The sequence below is a fragment of the Equus przewalskii genome, chromosome 7, assembly GCF_037783145.1.
Source record: "Equus przewalskii isolate Varuska chromosome 7, EquPr2, whole genome shotgun sequence".
NCBI lineage: Eukaryota > Metazoa > Chordata > Mammalia > Perissodactyla > Equidae > Equus > Equus przewalskii.
Window position 1 is genome coordinate 5,867,693 of NC_091837.1, and position 16,821 is coordinate 5,884,513.

Genomic DNA, 16,821 nt, shown 5'->3' on the forward strand with positions numbered 1-16,821 from the left:
CAAGTACTTTTCTTAGAGTGTAGGACATCTCCCTGTGGGTCACATTCTGCACCTCCCCTTCAGGGACCCGCTGGGATTTGAATCTAATTATAGGTCTACAAGCAAAGAAGGGTGGTGTGGGTGGGGCCCGGGGAGAATCAGCATTGCATCCCATAGCAATGGCCTCAGGGAGGCCATTGTCTTTTCTCAGGCAATGCAGCAGTAATCCCCTCTGACAGGGGTGGGGAGACCTCTTCCACTGGGCATGGGGAGACCTCTCCCACTGGTGAATAAGACCCATCAGAATCGAGGGGCTCAATGTCTACAGCTTCATCAGGACTTCCCACACATCCTGATCCCAACATCCATGATCCTGTCCTCACTTTGACAGTAGACACCATGCAGGTCTGGGGGTTCAATTTGTGTTGTGATTTACCCAAACAAAGGATGAAGTTGTGCATTTGGTTTTCAGCAGTTTCAGTCCAGCTGATGTGAGATGGGGATTTCCTTCAGGGTGCACCTAGAAGCTCTTTGTCATTTATGTGGCCCTTGAGCTGGAAATGTGAATCCATAAACTCATCTTTTTCTCTCCTTAATCCAGCAACATTAAGAAAAAGCAACCCATATCATTATATGCTTAGTTTTCAAAAAATGTCCAAAAGTACCATATACTTTGCTCCTTGCTTCTTATAAGTGGTTGATTAGAAGCATCCAGTTTTTTGCTTATCTCTATAAACTGTTCATGACATGGACTACCAGAGCTCTTTTTACTAATGGAAATAGAAGCATTAGCACCATGAAATCTAATCAAATTCGACAGCCAATTCCAGAGACCTCAGAATCAATTTTAAAAATTGATCACTAAAATTGTATTTCTCTAGAATGAATCCAGGTACCAAAATCCATATTAGTCAGGATTCTCAAGAGAAACAGAATATGTAAACGATTTATTATAAGAATTGGTTCACACAGTTATAGAGGTGAGAAGTCTCACAATTGGCTGTCTGCAAATTGGAGAACCAGGAAATCCAGTGACATAATTCAGTCTGAGTCAAAAAACTTCAGAATTGGGGGCCAATGGTGTAAGTCCCGGTCTGAGTCTGAAAGCTGAAGAACCAGCAGTGCCAATGTCCAAGGGTAGGAGAAGATGGATGTCTCAGATCAAGCAGAGAAAACAAACTTCCCCGCTTCATGGTTTTGTACCATTCAGGCCCTCTGCCTGATGGATGATGCCCAATGGCACTGGCAAGGGTGAACTTCTGCACTCAGTCAACAATTCAAATGCAAATCTCTTCTAAAAATATCCTCACAGACACATCCACAAATGATAATTTACCAGCTATTTGGGCATCTCTTATCCCAGGCAGGTCAACACATAAATTAACCATTGCACTGTTGTTGAAAACCTGAAGAGAGTGGCACATTCAAGAACCACATCACACAGGCACAGAAACAGCTGTCATTGTCCCAAGACAACAAACCTAAGAGGATATATCCTACTGGCCATCACTGTAAGAGGAGAGAGGAGCTGAGAGAGAACTGAGGTCTCAAGGCCCTGTTGCATGAGTCCTCTCTGCCCGGTCTTTGGGAAGAATCTTCAGAGCAAGAGGGAGCCTGGGAGCACAGGAAAGGTTTTGCTCTCACTTCCCCATGAACTTGGACCACTGTGGATGTTCTGATGCTTGTATATGAGCAATAGTAATAATCAGCCTCATCCTTGGCCTGGAGCCCAGAAATGGTCAGGGAGGCCGTGTTCGCAATCTTGGAGGCAGAGAAGTGAGCAGAGATCCCTGAGGGCTGCCTATTGGTGTAGTAAATCAGGAGTTTGGGGACTGAGCCCAGATGCTGTTGCTAACATGAGACCTCATTATAATGCCCAATGTCATTGCTGCTTCCAGCACTGGAGTTGTTGACCAACTGTGCCAGAGCCCCAGATGCTGAGGGAGGCTGAGTCAGGGCAGACTGGGCCCAGGACCCTGAAAAGAGGAAAAACACACTCTGATGAGCTCAGTGCTGGAGCTCAAATGAGCCTGAGGACGAGGGCACAAAAGATCAGTCCAGATGTCACCATGTTCCCTTCCCTGGAGGCCTCATCTGTGCCTTGAGCGAGGAGGGTGAGGAGGAGCTGAACTCAGGCCATGGTGGAGACGCCCCAAGAGCACTGCCTTCTGAGACCCCAACCTTGGGCCTGGCTCCGTGAGACCTCTCTTATCCCTCCCACTGCCTCAGAGGAGGGAGGGGCCTCCATGCTAATCTGCTTCTTGCACCTGCCTCTCCTCACTCCCATCTGACTTGGCCCTAGATTCTAGATGTTTCTCCATCTCTGGAATGCAGAGCTTAGCTGAAGGGATTAAAAGTCTGTGACATGTATTTTCACTGTCCCAGCAGAATAAACACATGACAGTGGTCAGGGATTAGGGCCAGTCTAGGAATGTCCCTCTCCTTCCTACTGTGGAAGGTATAGTGTAGATGGTTGAGTAATTCTGGGTATCCTCCCCTGTGCTATGTGGGAAGAGAGTAATAAAAGGGTCCATAATGGCCAGCAGAGATCCATCTGCTTCTGTGCCCAAGAATAAGAGGCAGAGCTGGGGCCTGTCATTCTCTCTCACTCCTTTCTTGGTCCTCCTCACTTGGATTGGGCCCTCATGCATCCCTTTGTTCCCAGGCTCTGCAGTGGCCTGAGGCCTGCAGACATTAATTGGCACATCTGGACAAAGATGAATCCAAGCACAATAGGTATGGGATACCCCTTAACTCTGTGTCCCACTTACCAGGATCTTAGGGGCAACACCTACTAGGACTTCACACAGGACAGGGTAAACTACAGCAAGCACCTTTCTCAAATCCAGGCCCTCACTGCCCCCTGGTGGCCACAGGTAGTGAAACCTTAACCCCAGTGATGACAGTCAACTAGCACCTGCATCCCTGGACTCCCCTCCGCCCTCTTGATCCTCTCAGCCCAGTAGCAGGCCTCTGGCGTCTAAAATCCATCCAACCTCATTTCTCTTTGTCTCCAGCTTCCTCCAGAATGGCATGTGTCACCTGACACACCCGATGACCCAGATCCTCCCACTCAGGACCACTGTGCTTGTCCCAGGATGGCCTTGAACAGAGTTCGTGCTCCTGACACAGCTCTGGGATGAGGGCTGAGGAAACATTAAAGGCTAAAGAAACCAAGTAGGAAGGCTGGATGAGACAAATGGGATGAAGAAAACACCAACTGGATTCTCACAATGTTGACAGAGAAAATATCCTTAAAGGCAAGAGCTCAGTAGGATTGAGAACCACCAGATAGAGAGCAGGAGTGGAATTCCTGTGTTTGAGAACCTGGGAGAGGATCGGGATGGGCCTTAGGGTGCCAGCTGCACAGATCTCTCCCCATAGTGTGTCTGCCCATTACACGGGACACATGATGTTCTTTGTCGTGCCCTCTATGTAACACATGGAGATGACCTCACCTCAGAGCTGTGTGTCTTCCTGAGTGAAAATCTCCACCATCCAAATAGAGATGCTTGAATTGGTGTGTGTTCCTAGACAGAGGTGGGTTTTGGGACCAAGGAATCAGGACTGACTCATCTTTGCCAGGTGGACATGGAAATGTCCTCAGGAAATGAACCAGGAGTAATACAGATGAAAAGTCTCTGATGAAACTATTTTAATATCAATGTTCAGCATATCACAGATGCTTCCAAGAGCAAAGAGAGGTGGCTTCCCAGCAAAGGGTAGGTAGACCATCCTGATAGCCTCAGCATTGTGCAAGAGGTTATGGGTTGTTGGACAAAGTGAAAATTCTGGATTTGAGATGATTGCTAGGAAAGATAAAATATCCAAAGAGATGCATTAGAATCTGAGTGGGCCCTGACCGAGAAATTACCTGAAAAGTTGACTCTGTGACTGCATTGAATAAAAAATCATTGGCCTACATGGTCCCAGAGAGACAATTAAAACATTTCAAATTTCTTCTATCAAAATCAACCATTCCAGGGCAAGCCCAGTGGCATGGTGGTTAAGTTTGCATGCTCTGGTTTGGCACCCTGGGATTCACAGGTTTGGATCCCAGGTGTAGACCTAGCACCACTTGTCAAGCCATGCTGTGGGAGCATCACACAGAAAATAGAGGAATAGTGGCACAGATGTTAGCACATCGACAATCTTCCTCAAGCAAAAAGAGGATTACTGGCAACAGTTGTTACCTCAGGGCCAATCCTCCTGACAAAAAATAGTAAATAAAAAATAAATCATTCCCACATCAACAAAATATATTGTTTCAATGTTTACTGTTGTATTATTAGAGAAAAGGAAAGAGGCTATTCCTACAGTTGGAGGCACTGCACACACAAGAACAAAGCACACTGGAGGCTCCAGAAACATCATATGGGAGACACCCTGGCCACTCAACGTCTAGCTAGTGGTTCTACTGTAAAGCTCCCTATTGTAAAATAGTAACCATCTCTCAAAAGGAAATTTGGGAGCATCTCAGAGGAGAAAACACTAGAAGAGGCATGGGCGCTCCCACAGTCCCATCCTCCTCTAAGTAACTGGTAAACTACCAGGCCTGTTCCTGCAGTCACGGAGCAGGACTTACCTCAAATGTCTCAGAGGATGAAATGAGCAGTGGCCACTCTGCTTCCTGCTGGTTTTACACACAAGGTCATTGTCCCAAAAACACAATGGGCAGGTGTGGCCTCTGACCAGCACTGCACACACACAGCCTTATTGTGTGTCCAATGCAGAGTCCCCTTTCCACTGTGCCGTGACCCAACTACTGAGGGTCCATGTGTGTCACTGTTCCAGCCTGGATGATTAAAGCATGAAGGTACTGACTGTTTCCTGGGGACAGGAAGAAGGTATGCGGTAAATGATTTGAAAAGATACCTAAATGGAGAAACTTATGAGGTCTGAGGTCCCAGGTAAGGAGACTGCCCGCCCTGATTTTACTAGGAGTGAGGTCATAGACAGGATGTGGCATTTTCAGGGCCGAAGCTGGGAGAAGAAGCAAAAGCTGAAGCTGGCCAAGTGAGAAGAGTTGGTCACTGCACCAGGTCATCTGGGCCGAGGCCCAGCTTCATTCAAATGCCCAAGAATTCATGGCCAGAGAGTTATCTGTACATGTCCTTAGTGGTTCGTTGTGACTGGATGTCCACCTAGAAATTGGATGGATCATTATGGAAATAAGTGACTTTTGGGGATTCCTAGAGAATGGGGGCCATGCTCACCAGAAGTCTCGTGTGGAACAAAGAAGCCATTTAGGTAGGAGCTCATCCTAATGAGGAGACAGTCCACATGGAGGGCACTTCCAGGGGAAGGAATCAGGGATCTGAGGGCAGGTGCAATTCTGAGAGAGCGCAGAGTCTGTCACTCATGTTCTCACCTCAAAACTCCCTTGGTTGTAGGTCAAAGATGAGGGACACTAAAAAGAACAGATCTTTATTTAATCCATACTTCCCTTCGTTCTCATTTGTGAAAAAATATCTTCATATGTTTTCTTCACTTGCTCTTGCTTCAGGAATGGGCATGCAGAAGAACAATGCAGCAAGGGGTCCATCCTAAACACAGCCTGGAGCACACGGAGTGGAGTACGACAACGTCATTTAGGGAGAACTGAATCCAGGCTGGGCTGCACAGGTGTGGGAGAACAAGACGTAAAGTGAGGATTTCCCTGAAGACTGTGGGAGATCCACCCAAAGACACGGGTGTCGATGTGACTGTTCCTACAATTAGTCACCTTTTAGAACCACCAAACACAGGCAAAGAGGAAGGTGTCATTGTCCCCCGACACTGACATCTGCATATCCCGTACAACTTCATGACGAGAAAGTAGAACAGCTGAGAGAAGAGAATTCTCACGTCGAGGCTGCATGAAGCCCTGTCTGCACAGGCCTGAGGAAGCATCTTCAGAGGAAGGAAGGAGGCTGTGAGCACAAAAGAGGTTTTCGTCTCACTTCCCCATGAACTTGGACCACTGTGATAAGGATCAGCATTGATATATGAGCTACAGTAATAATCGGCCTCGTCCTCAGCCTGGAGCCCCGAGATGGTCAGAGAGGCCGTGTTCCCAGACTTGGAGCCAGAGAAGCGATCAGGGATCCCTGAGGCTCGAGAACTGGCACTATAAATGAGGAGTTTGGGGGCTGTGCCCGGGTGCTGTTGGTACCAGGAAACATAGTTATAACTCCCAATGTTGCTGCTGCTTCCAGCACAGGAGATGGTGACCGACTGTCCCAGAGTCCCGGACACTGACGCAGGCTGAGTCAGGGCAGACTGCGCCCAGGACCCTGGGAAGAGAAAAAACACTCTGGTGAGTTCAGTGAAGGGCCCAGCTGAGCCTGAGGAGAAGGAGACAAAGCATCAGCCCAACTACCCCCATGGTCCCTTCCCTGCAGGTCTCACCTGTGCCCTGAGTGAAGAGGCTGATGAGGAGCAGAGCCCAGGCCATGGTGGAGATTCCCCAACAGCACTGCCTTCTGAGACCCCAACCCGGGGCCTGGCTCCCCCAGACCTCTCTTATCCCTCCCCTGGCCTCAGAGGAGGGAGGGGCCTCCATGCAAATCTGCTCCCTGCACCTCCCTCTCTTCACCCCCTCTGACCTGTCTCTTGATTCTAGATACCTTTGCATCATTGGACAGCAGAACACACTCGTGAATTAAAACTTCCTAAAATGTTCTGAGTCAGTACACACTGAGTACGTAATACTATGCAGAAATGGATTGAGGCCAGAGATGTCCCTACCTTTCCTGTTGTGGAATCATGGTTGTTCCTGGGTGAGAAATCCCTGGACTCCTCCCCATGCTGGGTGGGGAAAAGGTGAGGACAGGGCAGGGTCCCAGGCTGGCTGATAGATCCAATTGCTTCATTACCCTCATATCAAAGGCAGAGCTGGGGACCCTGTATCCCCTCAATCCTTCCCCCTCAGTTAGGAGGGATCCTCTGTGTCTGCAGTGGTTTGAGACTGAGGCCGGAGGCTGATCCCTGGGGATTTATCAGCACTTTGAGAGGAAGATTTGTTGGGGCATAACCACTTCAGGACATAAGAGGGGGTCAGAGAAGAGCGGCTCTTGGAACTTCATCCAGAACACAGCAAGCCTAAACAAGGACCTTCCCAAAACCAGGCCCTCGCTGCCCCCTGGTGGCCTCAGATAGTGCAGTGCAAGCACCAGGGAAGGCAGCTGAGTGGGAGGGGAAAATCTCTCTTCCCCTCCCCTCCTCAACTCCCTCCCCATCCAGCTCAGTACCAGGTCCCCTGATCCCTTCTATTTCCTTCTATGCTCAGTTTCCATTGTACAATAACTGAGTCAGGAATAGAATGTGTCACTTGGTAAATTAGCTGGCTCCTCAGTCACCTCAGGACTATATAGGATGTCCCACCACAGCCTCACATGGGGTAATTGCTTGTGAGGCAGCTCTGGGCTCAGGGCTGAGGAAACACTAGAGGTGAAATAAACAAACCCCAGTGGGTCGGGAGAATGAGAAGAATGAGACCAGATGAAGAGGGATTGGCTTCTCGATGTGTGGAAAGATAAAACACTGCCTGAGGAACAAGAGCACTGTAGGACTGAGCAGAACTTAATAGAAAGCAGGGGCTGGATTCCAGAGTTTGAGGATGTGGGAGGAGAGCACTGGGGTCAGATTTGGCATGAGGCCCCCTTTCCGGGAACCTGTCCTCAGGGGCATGCTTTGGTGTCACTGGAAACAGGGGACTTTTCTTCCTATTGTGCTCTTTGTGCACACTGAGACAACCTCACCCCAGTGCTGTGCACATTCCTGAGGCAAATTCTCTTCCACCCACAGAGATTTGCTTGATCTAGTGCATTTGTATCCAAGGGAAAGGGTTTGAGGGAAAGATTCTAAGAAGGACTGTCTGTAAAACTCGTGTAAAAATTATGGAAAATCCTCAAGTGAATTCTCTTTTCATTTAGAAAAATACCCAACCTATTCACTTGGCATTTCAGTCATCACGTGAACTGTCTGTTGCCCACAACTCATCCCACGTCCCTCTTCTCAGACCCCAGTGGATGATTCCTCACCCCCAAAGGATTTTTTTCTGGTGCTATACTTGGCCAATTTCCCACTACCTCAGTGCCTTTGCACAGGCCGATCTCTGTCTGAAATTTGCTTGTCTTCATACTTCATAACATCTGGATATTTCTGAGGACACAGTAATGTACCTCAACCACCCCCAATAAAGTCTGCTTTTTGAATAAATAAAGGACAGGACTCAGGTGGGCAAGTTGAGCTGCTACATTTGCCCAAAGAGCCTGCAGGCCATATTCAGGCAAGTTAGAGGAATGTTCCCAGCCAGGTCTGAGGAGAGGACTCCAAATAGAAACAGGTTTTGGTGCAGTTTCCTCATATGTCCCCCAGCAAATGTCACACTTGGGGCTCTGCTTGCACTCTCCTGCTCTCTCTGCAGTCACCCAAGGCTTAGAGGAGGGAAGGGGGGCACAGGATCTGATCTTTCCCATGTAAGCCCTTCCTGGAAAATAGGTTTCTGGCTGCAGAGAAGGCTGAGGACTTATTCCTCCCTGCTCTGAAGCCCGAGGGAGTGGAGAGTCCAGCCTCACTGAGAAGATATCCATTATTTCCTTTCCCAAGGACAAAGCAGGGAGCGGGCCTGGCTTTCCCTCCCCACCTCTCCTTAGGGTGGATGTTCACAGCATCTGTCCCCAGCCTCTGCAGTGGCCTGAGATTCAGTCAGAGTTGATGCCCAGAGGGGTTAACTCTCCTGTGTAGAGAAGGACTGAGTGGGGACAAGGGATTGTGAGTGTGTCTCCCTTGGAGTAACTGGGGAGAAAGAAGCTCCTGGAACCTCCTACAGCCAGGAAAATCCTCAGCAGTGTCTTGGGGGCCATTGCAGTTCCCAAACGTAGACCTGCACTGCCCCCTGGTGGCTCAGATGGGAGACCCTGACAGGAGGGGAGAGATCCAGGAATCTCTGCTCTGCTCCCCATGCACCCTTCCCCTATCTCCTTCCCAGATCTGAACTTGCTCCTCTCCCAAACCCCACGATTCCCTATCATCCAGCCTCTCTTCCATGGCTCAGTTCCAGCAACTCTTCCGGAATGGAATGCGTCATCTGTCAAATCTGCTGGACAAAATGTTCCCCCCTCCAGATGCTCAGCTTCACCTGGGACCCTCGTCAATGGATCACTGTTTGAGAGGCAAGTCTCAGTTCTGCACCATGAAAACATGGGGTATAAATTGAATTCAGCACTGGTATTAGAGATGCAGGAGAGAAATGGGACAAAGAGAAAACATTCTAGAATCTCAATTTGTCTGACATGAAGCTTCAGGAGGGGAGATACTGAGAGAATGAGGAGGTTCCACAAACCCTCAGATATGTTGTCTTAGCAAGGAAGGAGAAGGTGGACAGGTGTGGAAGGAAGCTTGGCCTGATGGCCCATGTCCAGGTACCTCCCTTCAGAGTGGATTCCTGACTGGACACATTAGGCTCTGGCTCCTCCTTTATCATTTCCAATGTCCCTCTTATGAAAGTCAGAACTGAGAGCACCCTGCATACCTGGAGTGAAGACTTTCCCCTGTGGATAAATGTGGGATTTCTAGTTTTTCCACAAAGACTCGGAATGGGATGGAGTGGGCTGAATAATGGCCTCAAAGATATGGGGTCTAATCATTTACAGGTCCTGTAAAGGTTACCATATTTGGAAAAAGTTTCTATGTGGTTGTGATGAAATTAAGGATCTTGAGAAAAGAAGATTGCCCTGGAATAGCTTGGTGGACTCTAAATGCACTCACAAGTGTCCTCGTAAGACAAAGAGGGAGAGCTCACACACTCAGAGGAGAAGGCCATGTGACCATGAGACAGAGATCAGTGATGTGGCCACAAGCCAAGGATGCCGGCAGCCCCCAGAAGCTGGAAGAGGCAGGAACACGTTCTCCCCTAGAGACACTGGTGGGAGCCCAGACACCCCGGACACCTTGATGTCGAGCCAAGGAAATCCTGGGCTGCAGCCTGTGAGAGAATCATTTCTGTGATCTGTCGCCACCCAATTTGTGGGAATGTGTTACACAGCAGCCACAGGAAACTGTCACATGAGGTAAACACTCTGCTCTGAGATGACCGGATATTGCAGGTTAGGCTCCTTAGAAACGGTAGAGGGACTTGGCTCTCAGCCTGCAGACCCTCCTTCCTTACTTTCCTCTCACCACACAGACTGATTAGGTACCTTTTTGGGGCTTCATCTTTCTTGCCCTGAGGACCACTGTACTCTGTTGACTGTCTCCAGCACCCTAAGGGTCAACTGGCCTGGCTGCCACTTCTCTTTTGCCACTCACCTGGCTCCTGTGGTTAAGCCTCAGCAATGTCCTCTATCACTTTGGGGTCCTGCCATCCCTATTTCTATCAAGGAGCCTCTTCTTACCCACCTCTCCCACCTGGCCCTGCCTGGAGGAGAGACGCCCACTGAGCCCCTCAATGATGCTGGTACTTCTCTGCCAGTGCATTCTTTATTACTGCAGTAAACGCTGTATCCTCCAGCCTCTACTGAAGACAGTCTCCCCTGAGGAGGGGTCCATCCTTACCTGGTAGAGCCACTCAGCTATAAGCTTTCTATGCCTCTTGATCCCTTTCCCCAGCAGCTCCATGGCAAGTCTGACACATCACTGCACTGGTGTGGACCATCATTTTCTCCTTTCTCCTAAGAGTCCCCCGAGCAGCAGCCTTGCAGATGGTCAGGACATCCACACCAGGGGGTTAAATCGTGCATCTCTGGGGAGTGTTTTCAACATACACGAGTCAGAACAAATGTATAAGTGAAGAAAGCTTCCAGGAGAAACCAAAAAAAAGTGAAAGAACTCACTTTGTGAGGTTTCTGAATGCGGGTAGAAATACAGTCAGCCAGAACCCTTCAACCAAGAATCCAGAAAAGAAAAACACAGAGCCAATGGCTGAACAAGGCACCGTATCAGACTGTTCTGATTGAGCCGAGGCCCACATCCAGGACTCCTCCCTGCCCTGTCCAGCACGTCTAGACAGCAGGGGTAAAAGAAGCACGGATGCACCTCAATGAGGAATCCTTGGGAGGCTCGAAGAACGAGAGAAGAATATAATGATTTCCCTGAGAGAGAATATGATATTTTTACATTTTCATGAGGAATGATGTCAATGTAGGATTTTCATGCCCTAGATCCCAAAAGGATCACTCTGCCTTGAGTTGTGACAGAAGAAGAGACAGAAAAAATGAATGAATGTCAACAGCTGACTGATGGATGGATGAACAACCATCCATCAATACAATACAAGGTGGTACATGCATACAATGGAATATTATTGGCTGATAGAAACAAATGAAGTACAGTTACATGTTCCAATGGGGATGATCCTTGAAAACATGATGACAAGCGGAAGAAGCCACACACAAAGGGCCACATCTTCTATGATTCCATATATGTGACGTGGCCAGAAGAGGCACATCCACAGACATAAAGAATGGTTGACAGAGAGTGAGCAAGTGGAAAGTGGGGAGTGATTGCTAATGGATGAGGTGTTTCTTATAAGGGTGATCTAAAATATTCTGGAGTTAGAGTGTTAAAGGTTGCACACACTTGTAAAAATATTAAAAACCACTGAAATGTACAACATAAAATAATGACTAATGGAAAGTGAATTATACCTCCAGAAAGTATTAAGGCCTCTGGGCTTAATGGATGCAAACCAGTCTCAAACGGTTCAGAAAATGAATCATTTCTGTGAGTGTTTCTGTATGTATGTGAGTATATATCTGTGTGTGTGTGCGTGTTTATTATAGAGAGAGAGAGAGAAAGGGAGAGAGAGAAAATTATAATGAAAAGCAAATGTGGCAAAAGATGAAGAGTTTGTGAGTCTATGAAAAGGATATGCAGGAGTTTATTATATAACTTTTTCATATTTTTTAAGTTTCTAATTATTTAAAAATAAAAGAAGAACAAAGGAAAAATAGAAGGGTGGCTGAGTTAGGGACTAGGGACTCGAGTTAGCCCAGATGAGCCTTTGGTCTCACGTCACTATGAGCTTGGGTCACTGTGGTAAATCTGGCTTTAAATCTGGTAAAAGCTGGCTGCGTACCAGCAACAGTAATAATCAATCTCGTCCTCAGCCTGCGGCCCAGAGCTGGCGAAGGAGGCTGTGTTCCAGACTTGGAGCCAGAGAAGGGATCAGAGATCCCTGAGGACTGAGTATTGACGCTATAAATCAGGAGTCTTGGGTCTGTGCCCAGGTGCTGTTGGTACCAGAAGACTGAGGTATGATGTTCAATGTCACCACTGCTTTCAGCACAGGAGATGGTGACTGACTCTCAAAGCCATGAACACTGAGGGAGGCTGAGTCAGGGCAGACTGGGCCCCAGATCCTGCGAAGAGGAAAAACACACTCTGGTGAGTTCCATGCTGGGGCCCAGCTAAGCATAAGGAGGAGGAGACAAAGGATCAGTCCAGATGTCCCCGTGGTCCCTTCCCTGGAGGCCTCATCTGTGCCCTGAGTGAGGAGTGTGAGGAGGAGCAGAGCCCAGGCCATGGTGGAGACGCCCCAAGAGCACTGCCTTCTGAGACCCCAACCCTGGGCCTGGCTCCCTGAGACCTCTCTTATACCCTCCCCCTGCCTCAGAGGAGGGAGGGGCCTCCATGCAAGTCTGCCTGCTGCACCTGCCTCTCCTCACCCCCTCTCACTTGGTCCTTGATTCGATATACTTCTGCATCCCTGCACAGCTGATCTGAAGAGATTCAAACATTTTGACATGTACTTTCTGAAGATCAGGAACTTGAATTTTTTTATACCTGATTTACACAGGAGAGGAATCATTTTAATGAGCTCCTGGTCCATCAGAGTCTCTGCTGGGATATGACTGTCTCTCTGTGACCATTTCAGGCCTGGGGCACTCCTTTCCGTGCCTTCTGATGCCTGCCCACTCTTCAGGGACTCCATACTATTAGGAAAGTGTCGCTGCCCACCCCCAGGGAAACACCTGCTATTTGGTAGTTGGTTGGTGGTGGGGGGTCTCCCCAGCTGCAGTCTTGTCACTTCCCCACCCTCACTTCTTTGTGCTGAAGCAGCTGAAGCATTGGATTTCACAAGGTGTTCTGTCACCTCCAGGCCACTGAGAGCATCAGGTGCACAGGTGTGAGGGACCCAGTGAGAGACAAGGAGCACTGAGCAGGAGGCACAGTGCTCACCCCGAATCTGTTTCTCCCCATTCTGCCGTTTCCATTGTTGATTAGGTGACTTCTCCTTTCTTAGCTTCTGATTCTCAACATAAGAAATGAAAACAAAATAGGCCACTCGCCTTTGTATGTGGCCTAAAATGAGATTAATGAGAGAGGAGAGTGCAGGTTTGACAATGGGGCACCTCTATGCACACAGCAGTGATATTTATTTTGGACTTTCTATTATCCAAAAATTGTATCCCACTTTATCTTTTATTTATTGGAAAACACATAAAATGTGTTTTTTGCTTGTTTTCCTCCACCTCACCATGTCCACAGACCAAGACAAAAATGACCTTCCAAATCCTGGAACATGGAAAAACCATTGTGAAAATATTTCTTCCTGTTCCTTTCATTAAAGAGATTTTAAAACTCTTGTTCTTCTTTCTTTTTTCTATTGCCAATGGTTCAAACTGCTGTAATTTTTTCAAAATAAAAATAGTTTTATCCGGCACGAGTTCCATTTAAGGTGAAGGAAGCATACACTGCCCTTTACCCCCACCAAATGCAGCTATAAAACCTCGACAGAATTCGTGGGGGGTTATTTGAATACTTAAAAAAGTTAATCATATGAGGCAGACAGTGGGAAGACACTGGTATTTGCAGTCTCAGTGACACTGGGTAAGTTTCCCATTTTTCCTTCGCCATCGCATGACCTGGACTCAAGGCAGCAGAAGACCGGCAGGGGCACCAGTGTGAGGCAGAAAGAGTTGCAGGAGAAGTTCCCTTGTCCTGGCCTAAAGATGCGAAAGAGAGCCCCTAATGCTCACAGCAAATTAAAGAGACTCACAGTTTCCTCTTCTTTTGTTTCTTCTCTCTCTGTTCCCTATGCCTCAATCTCCAGGAAAGTCTCCTGTGGTGGCAGCAGTGACAGTGGAGGCCGTGGAGACAGCTCTTTCTCCTTAGTAGCTGTTTTGCCAACAAGGTGACAATCAAACCATTGCTTTTGTGGCTCTTCGTCATTCTGCTACTTGGCAAGGACACCAGCCCTGTCACAGGGAGTGCCTAACAGTGCAGAGTATCTAAAGTGACAATTTGTTTTGAACAGACATCCAAAAATTCGAGGCCTGGGAGGTAGACCGTGGAGAGGAAGGAGCTTGGAAAGTAATCTGGATGTTGTTTATGATCCCTAGGCTCTCCTCTAAGCCGCACTTACGTGGACTCTGATATAATAAGAAAGAAATTAGGAAAAGATTTTAAGGATAGAGCCACCCAGATACCAGATGAGCCGCTGTGTAGCTCACACTTAGGACAGATCCCAGTAGCAGGTCACAAATCTTACACATTTTACTGGCATAGAAACCACAGTTTTCAAAAAGAATGATAGAACCAGAAACCTGGACTCAACAGGGTAGACATCAGCTAAAACAAAAATATCAAAATATGATTTAAATAAGACCCATAGTTTCATCACAGCAAACTTTACTTTCTTTAAAAAAAAAATAAAGAATATTGGACTTATCCAGGTAGGATGCAAAATCACTTAAGATACAAAGAACCAAGGAGAGGTCAACTACAGTGGAAACGGTAATTAACAGAGGCTAACTCCAATCTGAGAGACATGTTGTCGTCATCTCGTAAAGACTTTAAACCAACTTAAAAGATGATACAAGAAATAACAACAAAGCTTCTAGAAGGAATGGAAAGATAGAAATTCTCAGGCAAGAGGTACAAGATACAATGAAGCTCAGAATGGAAGCACTTCAAATGAAATAGCACTAGATGGGGTTAACAGCAGATTGGGCATTGGGAATAGACTGGTGACCTCCAAGTCATAGCAATAGAACTGTCGAAGGCAAACACAGAGGGAACATGAATTTGATAACACGGAACATTATCAGCGAGTGTGGGAACACTTCAAGTGACCTAATAGATACATATAACTGGAGTTCCCAAACAAGAGGACACAGTGACAGAAAGAAACCACATCTCCAAGATCTCTGTAAACCCAAAGCTTAAGAAACATAAAGGAAACCCCTTCAAGGCTCCTTATAAAGTATTTGTGTGGACACTTTTGCAGACTTCTCATTGGCTTCATTGACCATTAACTTATTAATAAAATGGCAACTAAGAAGTTTGTTGCCTGAAGAATCTATCGCATCATTTCTTCCTCTCTCTCCCCCTCCCCAATCCACACAACAAACTCCAGTCACAAGAGGATTCTCCCTCTGGCCATTGTGGGTGAAACTGAATGAACACCAACTATGTCTGTTCTTCCTAAACCCCGCTAAGCCTGTATTGAAAGTTATAATGATATGCCAGAGTTTTCTTAGGAAACTAAGGAACAGGGATATAGACAACGCAAATTTGGAAGCCAGGATGAACATTGACAAGTTTTAACTGACTTAGACCTGACAAGCAAAGTCCCAAGTCTGCAAATTTCCAACCTGAAATACCATTTTTAACTCTCAATCAGTTGTGAATGTGGAAGAGATGAGTTGACATAAATAAAAAATTAAAATAAGTGGCAGCTGTTCCAGAAGCAGGTAGATCTCCAGATCGTCTCCCCTCCTAGTACTGAGACTGGTGGACCACTGGCCACTACCGCTCCCTGCACAGAGGGTAAAACGCACTGCTGTGGATGAGGGGAGGCCAGGTGGAGTTCACTCTGTGGGCATCATGAGGAGAACCCCCGTGTGCCTCACGAACACTGCAACCTCTACCCATCACTTTCTAAGGGTCATCTCCACTGATGCCTTCTCCTTATAGGCAATAGATGGACAGATTCATCTAAGAGGAAATGGACGTCACCTAGGTGCCAAGAGCAATGATAGCATCCTGTACTGTTCGGGTCTGAGTGGCCTGGATTCTCATTTGTACTTTCCTGTCTGTGCTAGGCTTGTCTTGTCATGAGCCATGTCAGACAGTCCCCATCAGCCAAGAATAAACTCTTTCTCCTCCTCCCAGTGAAGTCATCTCAGATCACTCCCGGAGGCCAGGCCAACTAAGTAGCAGAAAGTGTGGGGCAGCTAATCCCTGTCAATATTCCTGCTAGAGACCCAGGACCTTCCCACATCCAGTAGGGACACATGCCCAAGTCTAGGGGACCCTTCTCTTACCCTGGGGCCTTTTCTGTTGTCTTCAAGAGGGGCTCCTGTAGATCCCAGGAAAGCTCCACTCGAGACTGAGCCTGAGCCTCTGTTAGGATCAGTGTCTCCTGGGGCCTCACCTGATAGACACATTATCCTTTCCTCACTCAGCTGGCTTGTTGTTGGTTCTCACTGTTTCAAACCATGTTGTTTGGGGATGCCGCCTAGGAATGTGTGGGGAAGGAATATAAAAAAATAAAAGAATGACTAACACCAACTTCAGCACTGTGACTAATTGGAGAGTGGTGTTGTTACTGAACCTGAAGTGAGTTTGCTCACCCGTTGCACAGCAAGCCAATCTTTGACACCAAGAGTGGTGGAAGAAAGTAGGAATTTTATTTTTGCACAGCGCTGAGCAAGGAGAGAGGGCAGCTACCGCTGAAATCCCAAACTCCCCAAAAAGCTAAAAGGAAGGGTTTTTATTTGTGGTTTTAGGTAGGGGAGGGGGAGCATATGACCTTGCTGGTCGGAGCTTTCCCACCAGGCTGTATCTCTTTGCGGGGAGATGATCCAGGTTCTTGTCCTTGATGGTGTCTGTCTCCATGGAGGATAGTGGATT

At 47.5% G+C, this 16,821-nt stretch overlaps 1 protein-coding gene across 4 annotated transcripts in view; it reads right to left on the reverse strand.

The window, feature by feature from the left end:
- LOC103544575 (immunoglobulin lambda-1 light chain-like) overlaps positions 1-16,821 on the reverse strand; it is a 502,401-nt gene that overhangs the window by 323,031 nt on the left and 162,549 nt on the right. Inside the window, exons 1-2 of one of the 4 annotated variants that reach the window (XM_070628418.1) lie at positions 6,370-6,495; positions 5,952-6,254 (exon numbers count right to left, since the gene is read on the reverse strand). The exons of 2 other annotated variants lie outside the window; for them this stretch is intronic. In XM_070628418.1, the coding sequence (XP_070484519.1) occupies positions 5,952-6,254; positions 6,370-6,415 (349 nt within the window). In that variant the 5' untranslated portion in view covers positions 6,416-6,495. Of the gene's footprint in view, positions 1-5,951; positions 6,255-6,369; positions 6,506-16,821 lie in introns of those variants that run through there. One more of the 4 variants, XM_070628417.1, reaches the window with a different exon arrangement.